The sequence below is a fragment of the Xenopus laevis genome, chromosome 1L, assembly GCF_017654675.1.
Source record: "Xenopus laevis strain J_2021 chromosome 1L, Xenopus_laevis_v10.1, whole genome shotgun sequence".
Classification (NCBI taxonomy): domain Eukaryota; kingdom Metazoa; phylum Chordata; class Amphibia; order Anura; family Pipidae; genus Xenopus; species Xenopus laevis.
Window position 1 is genome coordinate 26,102,729 of NC_054371.1, and position 17,434 is coordinate 26,120,162.

General features: G+C 41.4%; 1 protein-coding gene across 7 annotated transcripts in view; it reads right to left on the reverse strand.

The window, feature by feature from the left end:
- The window catches only part of tbc1d14.L (TBC1 domain family member 14 L homeolog), a 73,996-nt gene that overhangs the window by 15,730 nt on the left and 40,832 nt on the right, over positions 1-17,434 (reverse strand). For 5 of the 7 annotated variants that reach the window (XM_018228500.2, XM_018228511.2, XM_018228503.2 and 2 more), the window contains 3 exons: positions 16,028-16,136; positions 3,664-3,782; positions 1,449-1,531 (listed from right to left, as the gene is read on the reverse strand). In XM_018228500.2, coding sequence (XP_018083989.1) covers positions 1,449-1,531; positions 3,664-3,782; positions 16,028-16,136 — 311 coding nt within the window. Of the gene's footprint in view, positions 1-1,448; positions 1,532-3,663; positions 3,783-5,919; positions 6,080-6,136; positions 6,437-16,027; positions 16,137-17,434 lie in introns of those variants that run through there. The other 2 variants (XM_041587796.1, XM_041587791.1) reach the window with 2 other exon arrangements.

Sequence of the window (17,434 nt, forward strand, 5' to 3'; positions counted from 1 at the left end):
CATCGCTGCGTCTCTCCGGCTGAATGTCAGTAAATAGAATGAGTTATTTATCAGCAGGGTTTGCACATTATCTGGAACAGCAATTGCCTTCAATGAGTCGACTGCTGAGCCTAATTATTCTTCTACCTCTCCATCCTGTCAGTCAGCGCCATTCTATTCTGTATTCCATGTCACACTGTTACTGACACTGAAACCTCCGACTAATATTACCTCCCCCCCCATGTGCAATTTACACACCTACCTGCCACTAATCTGTATACTGGAAGTGCCACTGAATTATAAAGGGGTTGTTCACTTTAAATTAACTATTAGTATGATGTAGAGAGTGATATTCTGAGACAATTTGCAATTGGATTTAATTTTTTATTATTTGTGGTTTTTGAGTTATTTAGCTTTTTATTCAGCAGCTCTCCAGTTTGCAATTTCAGCCATCTGGTTGCTAGGGTCCAAATTACCCTAGTAACCATGCATTGATTTGAATAAGAGACTGGAATATGAATAGGAGAGGCCTGCATAAAAAAGATGAGTAATAAAAAGTAGCAATAACAAAACAATTGTAGCTATACAGAGTATTTGTTTATTAGATGGGGTCAGTGACCCCCATTAAACTTAGATTTTGGAAAAAAGGTATGAAAGTAATTGAAAAAAAGTATTTATTTCTGGGGAACAATTTGAAAACAACTGAACTGAAGAAGTGTTTGGAAGGTGAACATAGCCGATTAAAATAGCCTCTTGGGTTCTCCAAATCACTGGATATCCTCATTAGCCCTACTTACAAGGTAAAGCACTCCTTTAAAGTGTAATCTACTAGTGGTAGTACCCCTTGTCGCCATAGGGCTGCCAAACAACAGTGCCACCAATAGACACAGACATATTAGACAGAAGACCCGAGCAGCGAAAAAGGTAGCTACAGGTGTGGGACCTGTTATCCTTCCAGAATGCTGGGGACCTGGAGTTTTCCAGATAACAGATCTTTCCATAATTTGGACCCTCATACCTGTAATCTACTAGAAGATGGTGTAAACATTAAATAAACCCAATAGGCTGGTTTTGCCTCCAATAAGGATTAATTATATCTTAGTTGGGATCAAGTACAAGCTACTGTTTTATTATTACACAGAAAAAGAAAATCATTTTTAAAAAAGTGACTAATTTAGATAAAATGGAGTCTATGGAAGACATCCTTTCCGTAATTCGGAGCTTTCTGGATAACGGGTTTCCAGATAACATATCCAATACCTGTACAACAAAGCTGCAGTGCTTTTCATACATCTGTGAATTTAGGATTGGAGGCTTTAGTTCCCTTTAAACAAAATAAGATGGTTGCTAAGAGTCCCTCCTGTCCATACTGTACATAAAAGCAATGTAAGAATCAGCCTAGTCTTATTACTCCATGTGTACGTTAGTCTGGGGGTGCAGCACCCACTTTTCATTACCAGGCCACTTACCTCTCCGTTTGGCTTGGGCCACCATTTCTTCATATTCCAGCCGGTGTTTCTGGGCTTCCTCGGCTGGTTTGGCTGGAAGGTTCCTAGATACATAAAACAAGATGGAGTCTCTGTCACTCTCTATTCCCTTCTCCACTCACATAATCATTTGTATTCTATACATCACTGGGTGTCTGGGACACAATTAATTTGCCTTTATCTGCCTGGTGGAAACAGTAAGCGCAGACAGTTTGGGTTAAATGGAATAAAATAGGACACAGGCTGAGCAGCCCATTACACTGAGCTGGGGGATTTCATAGAAAAATATTTCATTCATGTAAGATTATTTTCAATTTCTAGTTAAAGAAAAAGGACACAGATTTTGATATTCATGAAAAAAGTTTTTGTTTTTTTTGAGTATTGTAGCAAGTTACTGCATAGGCACCATCTCTCCCTACTATACCTGCTATCCCACAGTCACACTCCCTTCACAGAGACTATTATCCTACTGTTACTATAGGCACCATCTCTCCCTACTATACCTGCTATCCCACAGTCACACTCCCTTCCCAGAGACTATTATCCCACTGTTACTATAGGCACCATCTCTCCCTACTATACCTGCTATCCCACAGTCACACTCCCTTCCCAGAGACTATTATCCACTGTTACTATAGGCACCATCTCTCCCTACTATACCTGCTATCCCACAGTCACACTCCCTTCCCAGAGACTATTATCCACTGTTACTATAGGCACCATCTCTCCCTACTATACCTGCTATCCCACAGTCACACTCCCTTCCCAGAGACTATTATCCACTGTTACTATTGGCACCATCTCTCCCTACTATACCTGCTATCCCACAGTCACACTCCCTTCCCAGAGACTATTATCCACTGTTACTATAGACACCATCTCTCCTACTATACCTGCTATCCCACAGTCACACTCCCTTCCCAGAGACTATTATCCCACTGTTACTATAGGCACCATCTCTCCCTACTATACCTGCTATCCCACAGTCACACTCCCTTCCCAGAGACTATTATCCACTGTTACTATAGGCACCATCTCTCCTACTATACCTGCTATCCCACAGTCACACTCCCTTCCCAGAGACTATTATCCCACTGTTACTAGAGGCACCATCTCTCCCTACTATACCTGCTATCCCACAGTCACACTCCTTTCCCAGAGACTATTATCCCACTGTTACTATAGGCACCATCTCTCCCTACTATACCTGCTATCCCACAGTCACACTCCCTTCCCAGAGACTATTATCCACCGTTACTATAGGCACCATCTCTCCCTACTATACCTGCTATCCCACAGTCACACTCCCTTCCCAGAGACTATTATCCACCGTTACTATAGGCACCATCTCTCCCTACTATACCTGCTATCCCACAGTCACACTCCCTTCCCAGAGACTATTATCCCACTGTTACTATAGACACCATCTCTCCCTACTATACCTGCTATCCCACAGTCACACTCCCTTCCCAGAGACTATTATCCCACTGTTACTATAGACACCATCTCTCCCTACTATACCTGCTATCCCACAACTACCAGCCAGCTTTAATACTGATATTGTAAGGAATTAAAAATCTAAGCAGTGTCAGTGTTGGCTGCTCCTGTCCTATGCAGAATGGCAGTGAGTCCATGGCCTCCACCACAGGAATAAAAATAACACTGTGTGGAGCTTAAATACTATCTAATTACATGTACTGTACTAAAGAGAAGCCCAAGATACACTGGGCTGCTAGAGACTGGGGCATGGAGGCCATACCTCTCTGTGCTGGAGGTAAGCGGGTCACAATTATTATTGGGAAGCAGATTGTGTAAAATTGTAATTGAACCTCCAGTCGATGGATAAACCTGTTGTACTGGTCTGGCTGCACTGAAAGCCACATGAATAGGAAACTGTGACCTAGTCTCTACTACAGAGTGAGAAGGAATTCCTCTGAGTAATCTCATTTAACCCTGTAGGCTGCCACAAGGGAACACAGCTCAATACACATCTAAAGGATTCAGTCATCATATAATTACCCCTATTTATCATGTGCCATTAGCCCATGACTAAGTGTCAATAGGGCACAAAACGCGTAGGGCCCAGGGAGATGTGTATATTTTAAATTCTACATAAAGCAAGAAAGTTGTGCTGCTGGAAAGGAAAAGTCACGGGCAATGGATGTCTTGGGAATTTAAAGATCATGGCTCTACTCACGCTGGTCTGTCTTCCAGAATGAGCGCGGTGGTGGAGAGAGGCTCAAAGTTGAGGCTTTTCCTCACATTCTGCTTCGGAGAGAGAGACTTTGAAGCTCGTCCAATTCTTTCCTCATATTCCTATGAGCAATGAGAGAACAAATAATGAATTGAGACATCCTCTGGACACTGCAGATATTATACAACATGAGCCATAGAGTTGTTCAAGAACGATTATACTTCCAGTCTCAATTCTATGGTTTCACATGATCTTTGTGTTACTCCAAGGGCATCACTATCTCCAGTGTTGGACTGGGTTGTGTAGGACCCACCAGAGAACCTGACCCCAGGTTTTAATGTAGGTTTTAATGTAGAACCACAGTGAAAATAATGATAAGCTTATGGCAACTGTCCCAGGCTGGAGCTCACAGCTCTCTGATAGAGCATTCTGACCCCGACTATCTCCCTCCGTATATCCAAAAGTGCAGGAGTAATTTTAATATATATACTGAATAAAGTACCCCCTATTGTAAAATATAAGGATATAAGTTACTGAGGAGTTTCATGACCATATAAAAGCACGAGGCAGAAGGCAAAGTCATGGAACTCCTAGTTTACTTCTAATATCCTCATATTTTCCAACAAGGGGTACTTTATTTATTATAATACACACGTTTTAGTGAGTCATGTCACCAAAGTGACATCACTACTCACCATTTATAACTGATGACATCACTACTCACTGTTTATAAGGATATCATTTACAAGATATTCATGGCTCTTGTGCATTATAAAGCTATACTGACAGCGATTGTGATTAATGGATTTTGATCTAGCGAGGCAAAACCCCTAATCAGTCAAAGACCATATCAGTCTGTAAAGAAGTAGTTACCCCCCCCAATAAACAGCATTGGTTGGCTAATGGCTGCATCTGCTGGTGTGTGTGGGCAGATAGACAACCACATTGCATCCGATCTGCTTGTTTAAAGGCTGCATGTCACTGAAAAGAGAAAAGTTTAAGGATTCCAAAAGTTCCGTCCTGTAGCCGTTTCTATTCCATTCTCCAACCAGTATGAATCTTTAAAAATCCAAATTCTGTGAATTCACAAGGAAGCCCAGGAACATGTTTTGTATATAATACACAAGAGCCATGAATATCCTGTAAATTATATCCTTATAAATGGGGAGTTCTGATGTCATTTCTGTCACATGACTCACTGAAACTTGTGTATTATAATAAATAAAGTACCCCCTCTTGCAAAATAAGAGAATATTATTAGTCACCTCGGAGTTCCATGACCTGTATAAAAACACTCGGTCTTGTGTTTTTATATGGTCATGGAACTCCTCGGTGACTTATAATATCCTTATAGTTTACAAGAGGGGGTACTTTATTCACTATATATTTGCCACCTCTCTGTGTGAACACTCTATAACATTCAATCTCACGTGAAACCCACTCCTTGATTCAACAGACCATGGTTACACGTTTTCATTTATCCTTACTGATTCACCGCCGAGGGAAGATGGGTAAATACAAACGTTTAAAATAGTAAATGGCTGCATGTGTGGCCAAACACAGAGACGCCCAAGTCATTTAACACAGTTTGGCAATGGGTGCTGATGAATTGCACGTGTTAATGTGAGTCTAGAAATAATCTACGGCACCACATACAGACTGGGGCAGGAAATAAATGTACAGCCCTGTGTATATAACAAGCAACAACGCATCTAGCCCAGGTTATATATAATAAAAACCCAGTAGCTTGCTGTTTAGGAGATATATAGATATAGATATATATCTATCTATCTATCTATCTATATATATATCTATATATATATATCTATCTATATATATATATCTATCTATAGATATATCTATATATATCTAGATAGATAGATAGATAGATAGATAGATAAAACAGAGTCACTACAAAGTGATTATTAGGCAGCAGCTATGCCTCGCCCGTTAGCTCCACAACATAAATCAATGTTATCATACAATAGAATTATACAGCTGCTATGTAAGAAAGAATGAAACCAGTTGTTATTCACCACAACCACCTTGTACAAGAACCAAAACAGGATTTGGGTTCTAAACGATAAACCCGTAAAGTGAATCCAAACTACAAATACAAATGCCGCTCTCCAATGCCCTTGATGAATGAGGCTGCTGGGAGACGTAGTGCAAAAGCAGCTGGAAGACGTTCTGTGATAGAACACAGAAAAGTGAAAGGATTCAGCAGGGTTTGGGTGCAAGTAACGATGGGGAACGCACATTGCCTTGTGCTGGTGGGTTTCCTTGGGCGCAGTAGAACAAGGTCACAGGAGAGAGAGTCAGCTCCTGGTTATTAGCAGGTAAGAAACAACTCGCCGCTCCCCCGGCCATTCTGTGTCTGTTCCGCTCATAACAAACAGAAGCAGAAGCTGCTCCCGGTGCTGCTGCTGCTGCACAATTAGTCCTGATGCTGACGGTCCCTGCTGGGTTGACTCACCATGAAAGCTGCAATTCCTCAGAGACAATTAAGCCGTTGCCCCATCCTGAATGGGTGACAATGTAGCAACACCCCAGGCACCTACAGGCGGAGGGGGAGTCCAGGCTTCTAGCAGGACATGTCTGAAGATACAGGATCACCCGTCACATGCATGACTCCTCTCCTCTTTCCCTGCTGCTCCCAAAGCTGCGGAGCAGAGATCCAGGCTGCGGCAGCCATTTCAATCAGCTGCAGATGGAATGCATCCAATCAACTCACTCCGGCCTCCGCTGCTCATGCCTTGATACAGATGCAGGGTACCAGGGACATTAATAGCTTCCGCTTCTGTGGACCACAAAGGCTAATGAAACCCTCTGGGGGATAGGGCTTAAAGGGATGCTTCACCTTTAAGTTAACTTGTATTATGTTATAGAATGGCTAATTTTAAGCAACTTTTCAATTGGTCTTAATTTTTTCTTTTTTCTTTTTTTTGTATAATTTTTTAATTATTTGCCTTCTTCTTCTGACTCTTTCCAGCTTTCAAATGGGAGGTCACTGACCCCATCTAAAAAAAACAAATGCTCTGTAAGGCTACAAATGTATTGTAATTGCTACGTTTTACTACTTATCTTTCTATTCAGTCCATTCCATTCATATACCGGCCTCCGAGTCAAATCAATGTATGGTTGCTAGGGTAATTTAGACCTTAGCAACCAGGTGGCTGCAACTGCAAACTAGAGAGCTGCTGAATAAAATTTTAAGTAACCCAAAAACCACATTTATAGGGCTTAGTTTTCCTTTAAATAGTTACAAATAGTTGCTTATCTTAAATTGTTACAAAGGTATCTAAATGCACCTGCCACATATTCTGGGCTCCCTGCCAGAAGCCAATTAAGTTTTAGAAACTTTGTATCTTTTTCTGGCTGTTCAGTGCAGGAGATCAAAGAGAAAGTCGGGACATTTCAGTAACAATCCGGGACTGCAGGCTGAGCTGTCAAAATTGGGACTGTCCAGCAAAAAACAAGACAGTTGGGAGTTATGGGAAAAGTCACTTATCGGTACTAATTCTGTGAAAATATTTGTCAGCACATTTATTAAATATATGTACATTTTACAATATCAATGTGCCACTTAGTGACTGGAGGTGTCGGAGTGTAGACGCCTCTGTTTCTTTACATGTCACTACAACTGCAGTGAGTTTAATAAAAGTCATTTCAAAGACATAACTAATATATTCCTGAAATATACTGATCAGCACAATTCAATGGGCTCCCCATGCTGCAGCAGCTGTTGAACCCAGCAGCTGTCAAAATCAACTATTTGCGTTAAGCTCTGACTTTAACCAATATGATGTTGCCGACATCCCTTTTTCCAAGAATTCCCATCTGGTTCAACTATTTAACACCAGGGAGGCGCTAACAAAGCAATTTGATTGAAAATTAAACCTAAAGTCCAAATGGCTTTATATAAAGAGCCAAGAAGAAGAAATAAAAACAATTTCCAAGGGTCTACAATGCAGCAAGGCCACTTCCCCTTTAATACGACAGACCTTTGTACTTCACATTATGTAAGCCAGATAAGCAATTCTAGCCGACCCCTTATCCGGAAAACTCCAGGCCAAGTATTGTGGAAAGATCTGGAGATAGGAGCAGCTGCTTATTATTCTCTGCTGGAAATGCCCATGAATTCCACACAATGTGAGTCACATGTACAGGGTCCGACTGGGGGGCCCGGGGCCCATCGAGACTGCTGTCCAGGGCCAAACTCCAACCCCCGTTCAACTCGCATGCACGAACAGGGACACTAGCAAATGTCGCAGCTCAGCGCGCATGCACAGGTAGAATCGGAAGACGGGGTCTGGCCCAGCTGGGGCCCATGGGTTGTTTTTTTTCCCCGGACGCTACACGTCACATATAACTAAGTGCCATGTGAGTGTATGGATGTCACCTCCCTGTTCCTCTGTGCCCTCACGTGTTAATTCATCTATATAAAGAATAGGGCCCAACCTTACTAGGAATCACTAGGAACACTGCAATGATTTCATGCAGACAGCCCAGTTTTTGGAAGGGCAATCAGGGTAAAAAGCGCCTGCCTGGATTTCCAAATTAAGAAATGGACAGGACATTGAAGTTAATGACATAGTGATCATAATTGCTGATCTCCAAATCATCAGTCCCACCCCTGACATCATAGGCCCCCCTCCATTGATGTCATCAGCCCCGCCCCCAACATCACTGGCCCACCCCTCCCCAATTACTGGCCCGTCCCTTGACATCTGCCCACCCCCTGCCCTTTTCCCCAAACAGAAAAGGTGGCAACCCTAACATATCCACCTAAATAATAACCAGCTTTTGGTTTTGGCTCTCCAGAAGTCATAAGCAAATCTTAAAGAAGTAAACCCTTGCTACTAAAATCCCCTACCCTACATAGACCTAGGGTTGACAACTTTTCTAAACAATTTTACCGGCCGGAGGGGGGGCAGGAACAAAAAGGGGTGGTCCGTGACATAAAAGAGGGTGGAGTCACGCACTGTGATGCAAAAGGGTGGAGTAACACGCGTGATGGACAGAAACCTGAAGAAAAAAAAAGTAAGTACTGAGCAAATTGGGGGCAAGGGCTTTTTTTAACTACATTGCGCATGCGCCGAAAGTCACCGAAATTGCCGAAGCACTGAAATAAGACTCAAAGATTATCGAAGCGGCTGAAGATGGCTGCCGTGAACTCCACTGGACAGAAACTGCAGCGCGGGGTAAGTAAAGAGTTAGGGGCATTTAGCAAAGGTACCACCTAGGATGGGAGGAGCAGGGTCAATGTAGTGTAGGGGATTTTAGTAGCAAGGGTTGGTTTCTCCTTTAAAGCAGTGATCCCCAACAAGTGGCTGAGGAGAAACATGTTGCTCCCCAACCCCTTGGATGTTGCTCCCTGTTGCCTCAAAGCAGGTGTTTATTTTTGAATTCCAGGCTTGAAGTCAAGTTTTAGTTGTATAAAAACCAGGTGCACTGACAAACAGAGTTAAATTAAAAAATGTGTACTGTTTTTATAAGAAACCTGACTGTATGCAGTGAAGTTCTCCCTTCATTTACTGCTGTGGATAGGAATTGTCAGATGGTCCCTAACTGCTGAGCTGGGAAACAATCATACTTATGAACAGCAGGGGGAGCCCCCGCCTTACTTCCCAGCCATGCAGAACTCAAGCAGCTTTGTTTATGCCGATCCCTAAGCAGCCCAGACCACACTGAGCATGTGCACAGTCTTAGTCTTGCAAAGATGTTTAACAAAGTTACAAGATGGTGACCCCCTGTAGCCAACTTTGAAAGCATAAATTATTTGTTTGATTAGGCTTGTGGTGCAGTAAGTTCATGTTTATATTTAGTATACAAAATACAGCATTTCTAGCCTTATTCTATTTTAGACTTTACATGCCCTTTAAGGAGCTCAAGCAGGAACATTGTACCCCAACACAGAGAACTGAATGCAAAGCTTTAATTTATTCCCTGTACAAAAATGGCCGGATTATCTTGCCATTCAAGCCAGCCTACCCTCCTCTAATAGCCACATCTGCAACATGCAAAGAACTATTAAATGGAAGAACTATTAAACGGATCTATTTTTGGATAAGAGCGTATGAACGAACCTGTTATTTCTGCTGATGTTGCCTTAGCAATGAATTATTCAATCGCCGGGAGTCATTTCAAGTCCAGGCTCCTGTGACTATTCTCTATTGTATATCACATCTAAACACACAATAATCCCAGGCTGCAAATATGTTTTGGGGTAACCTTATTGTGAACTGGGGGGAGGAGCTGGGGGGACAGAGATAAGAAATGTATCAACTAAATGTATCAAGAGCCATTAAAGAGTCGGTGACCCCCCTCCCAGAGCTGCTTTAGAAGCTGAAAAATGAAACAAAATAGAATCAGTCACAAATAGAAAGTAATTGGAAAAAGTCTATTTCTGGTGAACTATCTGAAACCAACTGAACTGAAAAAAAGTGCTGGAAGGTGACCAACCCCTTTAAAGGAGAACTAAACCCTAAAAATTAATTTGGCTAAAAATGCCATATTTTATATACTGAGTTTATTGCACCAGCCTAAAGTTTCAGCTTGTCAATAGCAGCAATGATCCAGGACTTCAAACTTGTCACAGGGGGTCACCATCTTGGAAAGTGTCTGTGACACTCACATGCTCAGTGGGCTCTGAGCAGCTGTTGAGAAGCTAAGCTTAGGGCTCGTCACTAATTATCCAGCAGAAAATGAGCTTCCCCTGTAATATAAGCTGATGCTACAGGGCTGGTTATTAAATTCTGATGCTAATTGCACTGGTTTTTGTGCTGCCATGTAGTAATTATCTGTATTAATTACTAATCAGCCTTATATTGTGACATTTCTATTCTATGTGTACTGTATATTGTCAGTGGGCCCCTAAGCTCAGTAAGTGACAGCAGCACAGAGCATGTGCAGTTAATCAGCAGAAAAGAAGATGGGGAGCTACTGGGGCATATTTGGAGACACAGATCTTTACTGCTAAAGGGCTGTGGTTGCCTTGGGCTGATACAGAAGCCCAAAACATAATGTACAACATTTCTACCTACTTCTTTAGTTAGACTTAAGTTCTACCTTTAATTGTGGTCACCCTCTAGGTTCTTCCTTATTCCTGGATCATGGAACCAACACAATCAGCCAAGTGGCAATTTTCTGTGCTCAAAATTGATTTACCAATAATCAGACTATGATGATGCATCACTGGCCAAACACTGTCCCAATATCACTGGCACAAAAACATATGGTTCAGGTGGTCCAGGTTATAATCAGTGGGTGTTATCCACTAACAGACCACAGACTACTTATCAGACCAATATTCTGCCGATCCCTGTTATTTAGGATGCCCTGGACCTGGGGTTTTACGGATAATGGATCTTTCCGTAATTTCGATCTTATTAAGTCTACTAAAAAATAATTTAAGCATTAAATAAACCCAATAGGATTGGTTTCCCTTCAGTAAGGATTAATTATATCTTCGTTGGGATCAAGTACAAAGCACTGTTTTGTTATTACAGAGAAAAGGGAAATCATTTTTAAAAAAATGTGAATTATTTGAATAAGATGGAGCCTATAGGCATTCCCATAATTCAGAGCTTTCTGGATAATGGATCCCACACCAATACTAGTAATGAAGCACAATTCAATACAAGACACATGAAATTAAACAAAGTGAGCACCAGAGCGCTGGGAGTTATTCCCAGAATACAGAACAGACAGCAAAACATGTAGAGCCCTCTCCTCCCTCCTGTGAGCTTAATAAGGAGTAAATGAGAATTTAATCAGGCACAAAGCAGGTCATTGAGAAATATAATCCTTACAAGGGTGCAATTACATAGAAGACGAGAGAGAGAGAGAGGGAGAGAGAGGGAGAGAGAGAGAGGGAGAGAGAGGGAGAGAGAGAGAGGGAGGGGAGAGAGAGAAGAGAGAAGAGAGAAGAGAGAGAAGAGAGAAGAGAGAAGAGAGAAGAGAGAAGAGAGAAGAGAGAAGAGAGAAGAGAGAAGAGAGAAGAGAGAAGAGAGAAGAGAGAAGAGAGAAGAGAGAAGAGAGAAGAGAGAGAGAGAGAGAGAGAGAGCGCGTTACTGTCTGTGTTTTGGCATTTTTAGTCATATGTATATGTGTAGGGGTAATAGATCCCGTAGTTTTAGGAGCGGAGTGACTAGTAATAAAACAGATTTATGCACATTCCATTTTTTATGGTACACAGGTAACTGCAAAAATAAATACATAAATAAATAAATAAATAAAGGGGGTGATGAGCTGCCTGTAGACTGATGGAGAAGGATCAGGCATTTCCAGCTTTTGGTTCATGTCCACATTCGAGGTGCAGCATCCAGTGTTACATATGTACAAAAACATACCAAGGACACATATCCAAGGATATAAAGGGCAGCAGATAAGTGTTCACTCCAAATCTCACCCAAACTAAACTTTGATTGGGTTTCCAGGCAAGAGCAAATCATGGAAAGGGAATCATTTATATAGACATTTAATATCATCTTAACTGGGGCAAAGGATGAGTTCCCCAAGTGAACCATTTGGAGCCCCTTAGGAGGGGCCAGATGGGAGGTTTATAAAGTACAAGTATAGGAGATTATCCAATAACACGTTATCCAGAAAGCTCCTAATTATAGAAAGGTCATCTCCCATTGACTCCGTTTTAATCAAATAATTACATTTTTTTTTTAAATAATTTCCTTTTTCTCTGCAATGCAGGTATGGGATCTGTTAGGTAGAAACCTGCTATCTAAAAAGTTCCAAATTACAGAAAGGCAGTCACCCATAGACTCCATTTAATCCAAATAAGGGCTCTTATTAGGTTTGCCATGTTTTCTGGAAAAAAATACCGGCCTTCATATATATTTATCTTTTTTCCCTATTAATAACATTGGGATCAACCATCATTTTTACTGGCCAGGCCGGTAAAATACCGGCCAAGTGGCAACCCAAGCTCTTATACATGGGCGTTTTTTGCTGCGCACTAAATTATTGTCAAGGGGGCTGTACACAAACGCATTTAAGCGGTGAACGCAGGTGGGATGCAGCATGTTACATTTCACCTGCGTTAGGTGCATACATGCGTCTGTGCGAGTACAGCCCCCTTGACAATAATGGAGTATGTTTACTCCTGCGCTTCCCTGCAGCTGAACAGAAGAAAGCGAAACCCGGGGGGCCGAGCAAAAAACGCCTGTGTGTAAGAGCCCTAATCCAAATTTTTTAAAATGATTTCCTTTTTGTCTGTAATAATAAAACAGTAGCTTGTACTTGATCCAAACTAAGATATAATTAATCCTTATTGGAAGCAGAACCAGCCTATTGGGTTTATTTACATGATTTTCTACTAGACTTAAAGGGGTTGTTCACCCTTGCGTTAACATAGAGAGTGATATTCTGAGACAACTTGCAATTCGTTTTCATTTTTTTATTATTTGTAGATTTTGAGCTTATTATTCAGCAGCTCTCCAGTTTGCAATGTCAGCAATCTGGTTGCTAAGGTCCAAATGACTCTAGCAACATGTATTGATTTGAATAAGAGACTGGAATATGAATAGGAGAGGCCTGAATAAAAAGAGGAGTAATGAAAAGTAGCAATAACTATACATGTGTGGCTCTATAGAGCTGAATTACAGAAAGACCCATTATCCTTGTCCTGAGCAGGTCCCATAACTATAATAGCAAAGTAACAAATATACTTTGGAGCCCTTTGTACTGCTATTTGATTGGTTATTGGCAGTTATGTCGAATTGATTATGCAATCGGGTTGGATGGAGTCACTAGAAACCTTTCATCAGAGGAGCGGATTAGCTGTATAATGCCTGGGACTCATTATAATATAAATACAGTATCACAATTTATCTCGGCACACCAGTATTTCAAGGTTCACTTTGAATAAAATCATTCAGAAACCACAGAACTGGAAAGTTGCAACATGTCAAAAGCAAATACATTTAGGGTCAGGCCACACTGGGCGTTTTAGGGAGATTTGGTCGCCTGGCGACTAATTGCCTCGTTTTTGCGGCGACCAATCTCCCCAAACGCCTTCCCTGAATATGCGCGGGCTAAAATGAAAAAAACGCCGGTGCTTATCACACACGGCAATTAGTTTTCCGAAGTCGCCTGAAGTGCAACTTCGGAAAATGAACCGCTGCGTGTGATTAGCGCCGGCGGTTTTTCATTTTAGCCCGCGCATATTCAGGGAAGGCATTTGGGGAGATTGGTCGCCGCAAAAACGAGGCAATTAGTCGCCAGGCGACCAAATCTCCCTAAAACGCCCAGTGTGGACTTACCCTTAAACTTCCTCCTTCGCAGGTTCAAGGAGTTGCACATTTCTATGAGAATCGTGTACAATGCTTCTTATTTCCCAATGCACCAATTTTTCTTATTTGTGGCAAAGGAAACCAATCTTGTATTTCAATCATAAAACAAAAAAAAAAACAAGCACCTTGCGGGCAGATTGCGCGGCGCATGAATATAGCTTTTTCTTTAAATAAGTAACAATTAGTTACTGTCAGTAAGTGTTGCGGTTATAGCGCAACGACTGCTGAACTTCATCCTTCTGATCCAATAGCCTACAGCAGAGGTTGGTATCACACTGAATTACAGGCAGTTTGCAAGTATTTTAGGTCTCGCCAGGAAAGGAGTTATTTTTCTTGCAGTAAGTTGTAATGTTTCTCCAGGACTAACATGCAGCTCTATAGCAATTAAAAGCATAAATCACAATGAAGTATATGACAAGAGCACAGAGAACCCAGGGGACATCTCCCTATAAATAATTCAGGAGATACTGACTTCTAACAGTTCTCTGCAGTCTCTTATATTTATTTAGTAGGAAGAACATGTTTATTAACTACCCTGAGGCAGCAGGTGCTGATCTGAAGAGTAATGGGTATTCTAGCACTACCAGCCTTCCCTTCTTCATATACAGGTATGGGATCAGTTATCCAGAAAATTGTTGTCCAGAAAGCTCCAAATTACGGAAAGGATGTCTCCCGTAAACTCCATTTTATCCAAATTTTTAAAAGTAATTTCCTTTTTCTATAATATAATAGTATAACCAGTCCCAGTCTACATTTCTTTTACATTACAGTGTGCCATTGTGATTGGATTAGTATAAGAGTTTATATGCGGAGAACTTCCCACACCAGTCAGTTGAAGTGAAGAAGCTGCTCGGACGAGTAGTGAAACGTCTTCATTGATTACTCAGCAAGTCCAGTTGTGTTTAGATTGACCTATACTAGATATACCATGACCTGGATGAAGGAAAATCTTCATAGTCATTTTACATTAAAACACTAACGGAGCGGTTTAATTGCTTCAATCGGCTGCAATAAAACAGAGGCCTGTGCCAGGTTGGTAATGAAACAGCCATTTACAGAAAATATTTACACGATAGAAAGCAAATTAATCTGCTCTTTAAAGTGAAAGTTCACTCAGTTTCTTTTTTGCTTCAGATTGGGATGGAAACAACAGCTAGGGTGCATTAGCTCTTGCTTTATTCTAAATTATCCACAGAAGCAATAAAAACGTATAAATGTCAGAATGCCTACGCAGTCATATCTGATTGCTGACAAATGTTCTACTTTGTAGGTCAAACCCATAAACAACTCAGCCCCTCAAATTAGGTTGGCAGCTTATCAGCCCACGTTTGGGGCCATCGGGAGGTCCTGAATGATCAATATCTGGCTAAAAACGTATCCAACTATCGATTGGGCAGGTTTAATAAGTCAGGTGAGGGTTACATTGTTGCGGCCCTCTCCTATTCAACCATTGGCTCCATTACTCTCCAATCATTGGAGGTTGGTCATGTCTGTGGTCAAATCAGAGAAGATCTGCTCATTTTTTCATCTGGCCAAATGAATGTATGAACAGCTTAAGGGTCAGGGCACACAGGCAGATTTGGGGAGATTAGTCGCCCGGCGACAAATCTCCTCTTCTTTGGGGCGACTAATCTCCCCAAAATGCTTCCCCTACGGCTAAAATGAAAATTGCCGGCGGGATGGCACTCAGAGCGATTCGTTTTTGAAAGTCGCCCGAAGTTTCGTCGTAAGGCAATTTCGGCCAACTTCGGAAAACAAAATCGCTCCGAGTGCCATCCCGCCGGTGATTTTCATTTTAGCCGTCGGGAAGGCAAGAGAGGCAGTTCGGGGGGAATAGTCGCCCGGAAGAAGAGGAGATTTGTCGCCGGGCGACTAATCTCCCCGAATCTGCCTGTGTGCCCTGACCCTTATACTCAGTGCAATGAATGGTCATGTAACCATGGAAACAAAAACTAGAGGGCAAGATGAACAAAAGCATCAGAAATGGCCCCGCCGCAGGCTGCGGAAGTTCAAGTTTTCCAGTCCAACAGACAAATTAAGGTAAACAAAACACAAACCTTTGATACAGTCCTAGGGTTTCCTTGTTGGGGAAATCTATTAAACAAATTCCAGCCCAAGTCATCTGCTTTTTCTACCGAAACACTCTTTTTCCGAGCAAATATATTCCTAGGGGGGGGGGAAAAAAAAGAAAATTTATTATTTAAAAAAAGACTTCAAATAAGCCATCAAAATATTTTAAATCAGCCAGTTATACAGGTATGGGAACGGTTATCCAGAATGTTTGGGACTTGAGGTTTTCCAGATAACTGATCTTTCCGTAATTTGAATCTTCATACTTTGGGGTATATTTATCAAAGAGTTAGAGGTCACCACAGTCCTTTAGAGTGAAATTACGCCACTCTCCATTCATTTCTATGGGATTTTGAAAGGTACATTTATCAAAGGATGAATTTTCACATTCACCCATTAATTAATACTCTTTTAACAATCCCATAGAAATGAATGGAGAGTGTCGGAATTTCACTCTAGAGAACTGTGGTGACCTCTAACTTCACTCTTTGATAAATATACCCCTTAAGTCTACTAGAAAGTAGGGATGCACCAATTCGGCCAAACCCCAGAATCCTTCGTGAAAGATTTGGCGGAATACCGAACCTGAATTTGCATATGCAAATTCGGGATGGGAAGGGGAAAACATTTTTTACTTCCTTGTTTTGTAACAAAAAGTCACGTGATTTCCCTCCCTGCCCCTAATTTGCATATGCAAATCAAGAGTCGGTTCAGCCGGACAAAAGGATTCGGCCGAATCTTGCTGAAAAAGGCTGAATCCTGGCCAAATCCCAAACCGATTCCTGGATTCGGTGCATCCCTACTAGAAAGCCATTACAAATTAGAGAGCTGCTGAATAAAAAGCTAAATAACTCAAAAACTACAAATGATAAAAAATTAAAACCAATTGCAAATTGTCTCAGAATATCACTCTCTACATCATACTAAAAGTTTCAAAGGTGAACAACCCGTTTAAATCTACTAGAAAATCATGTAAACATTAAATAAACCCAATAGGCTGGTTTTGCTTCCAATAAGGATTAATTATATCAATTAAATATATTCGTTTGGATCAAGTACAAGCTATTGTTTTTTTTATTACAGAGAAAAATCTTGATAAAGGGCGTGCAGCCTGAAACATGTTGTGAAAAATAAACCACTTAGCAGTTAATCTGCATTGCGTGGTTTCTTTCAGTTCCATTGAGCTATTGGATCATTTGTTGCACCTGGAGCGGGGGTGTCCTGCTGAGATAGAGAGCCTGAAGTACCCCAATACCCAGTCATCTTCATTTTGTTGAAAAATCTGGACTATTTTGATAAAATGATTTAATGGGAAACATGTGGAATTGTCTCCCTGAATCAGTGGTACAGGCTGATACATTAGACAGCTTTAAGAAGGGGTTGGATGGTGTTTA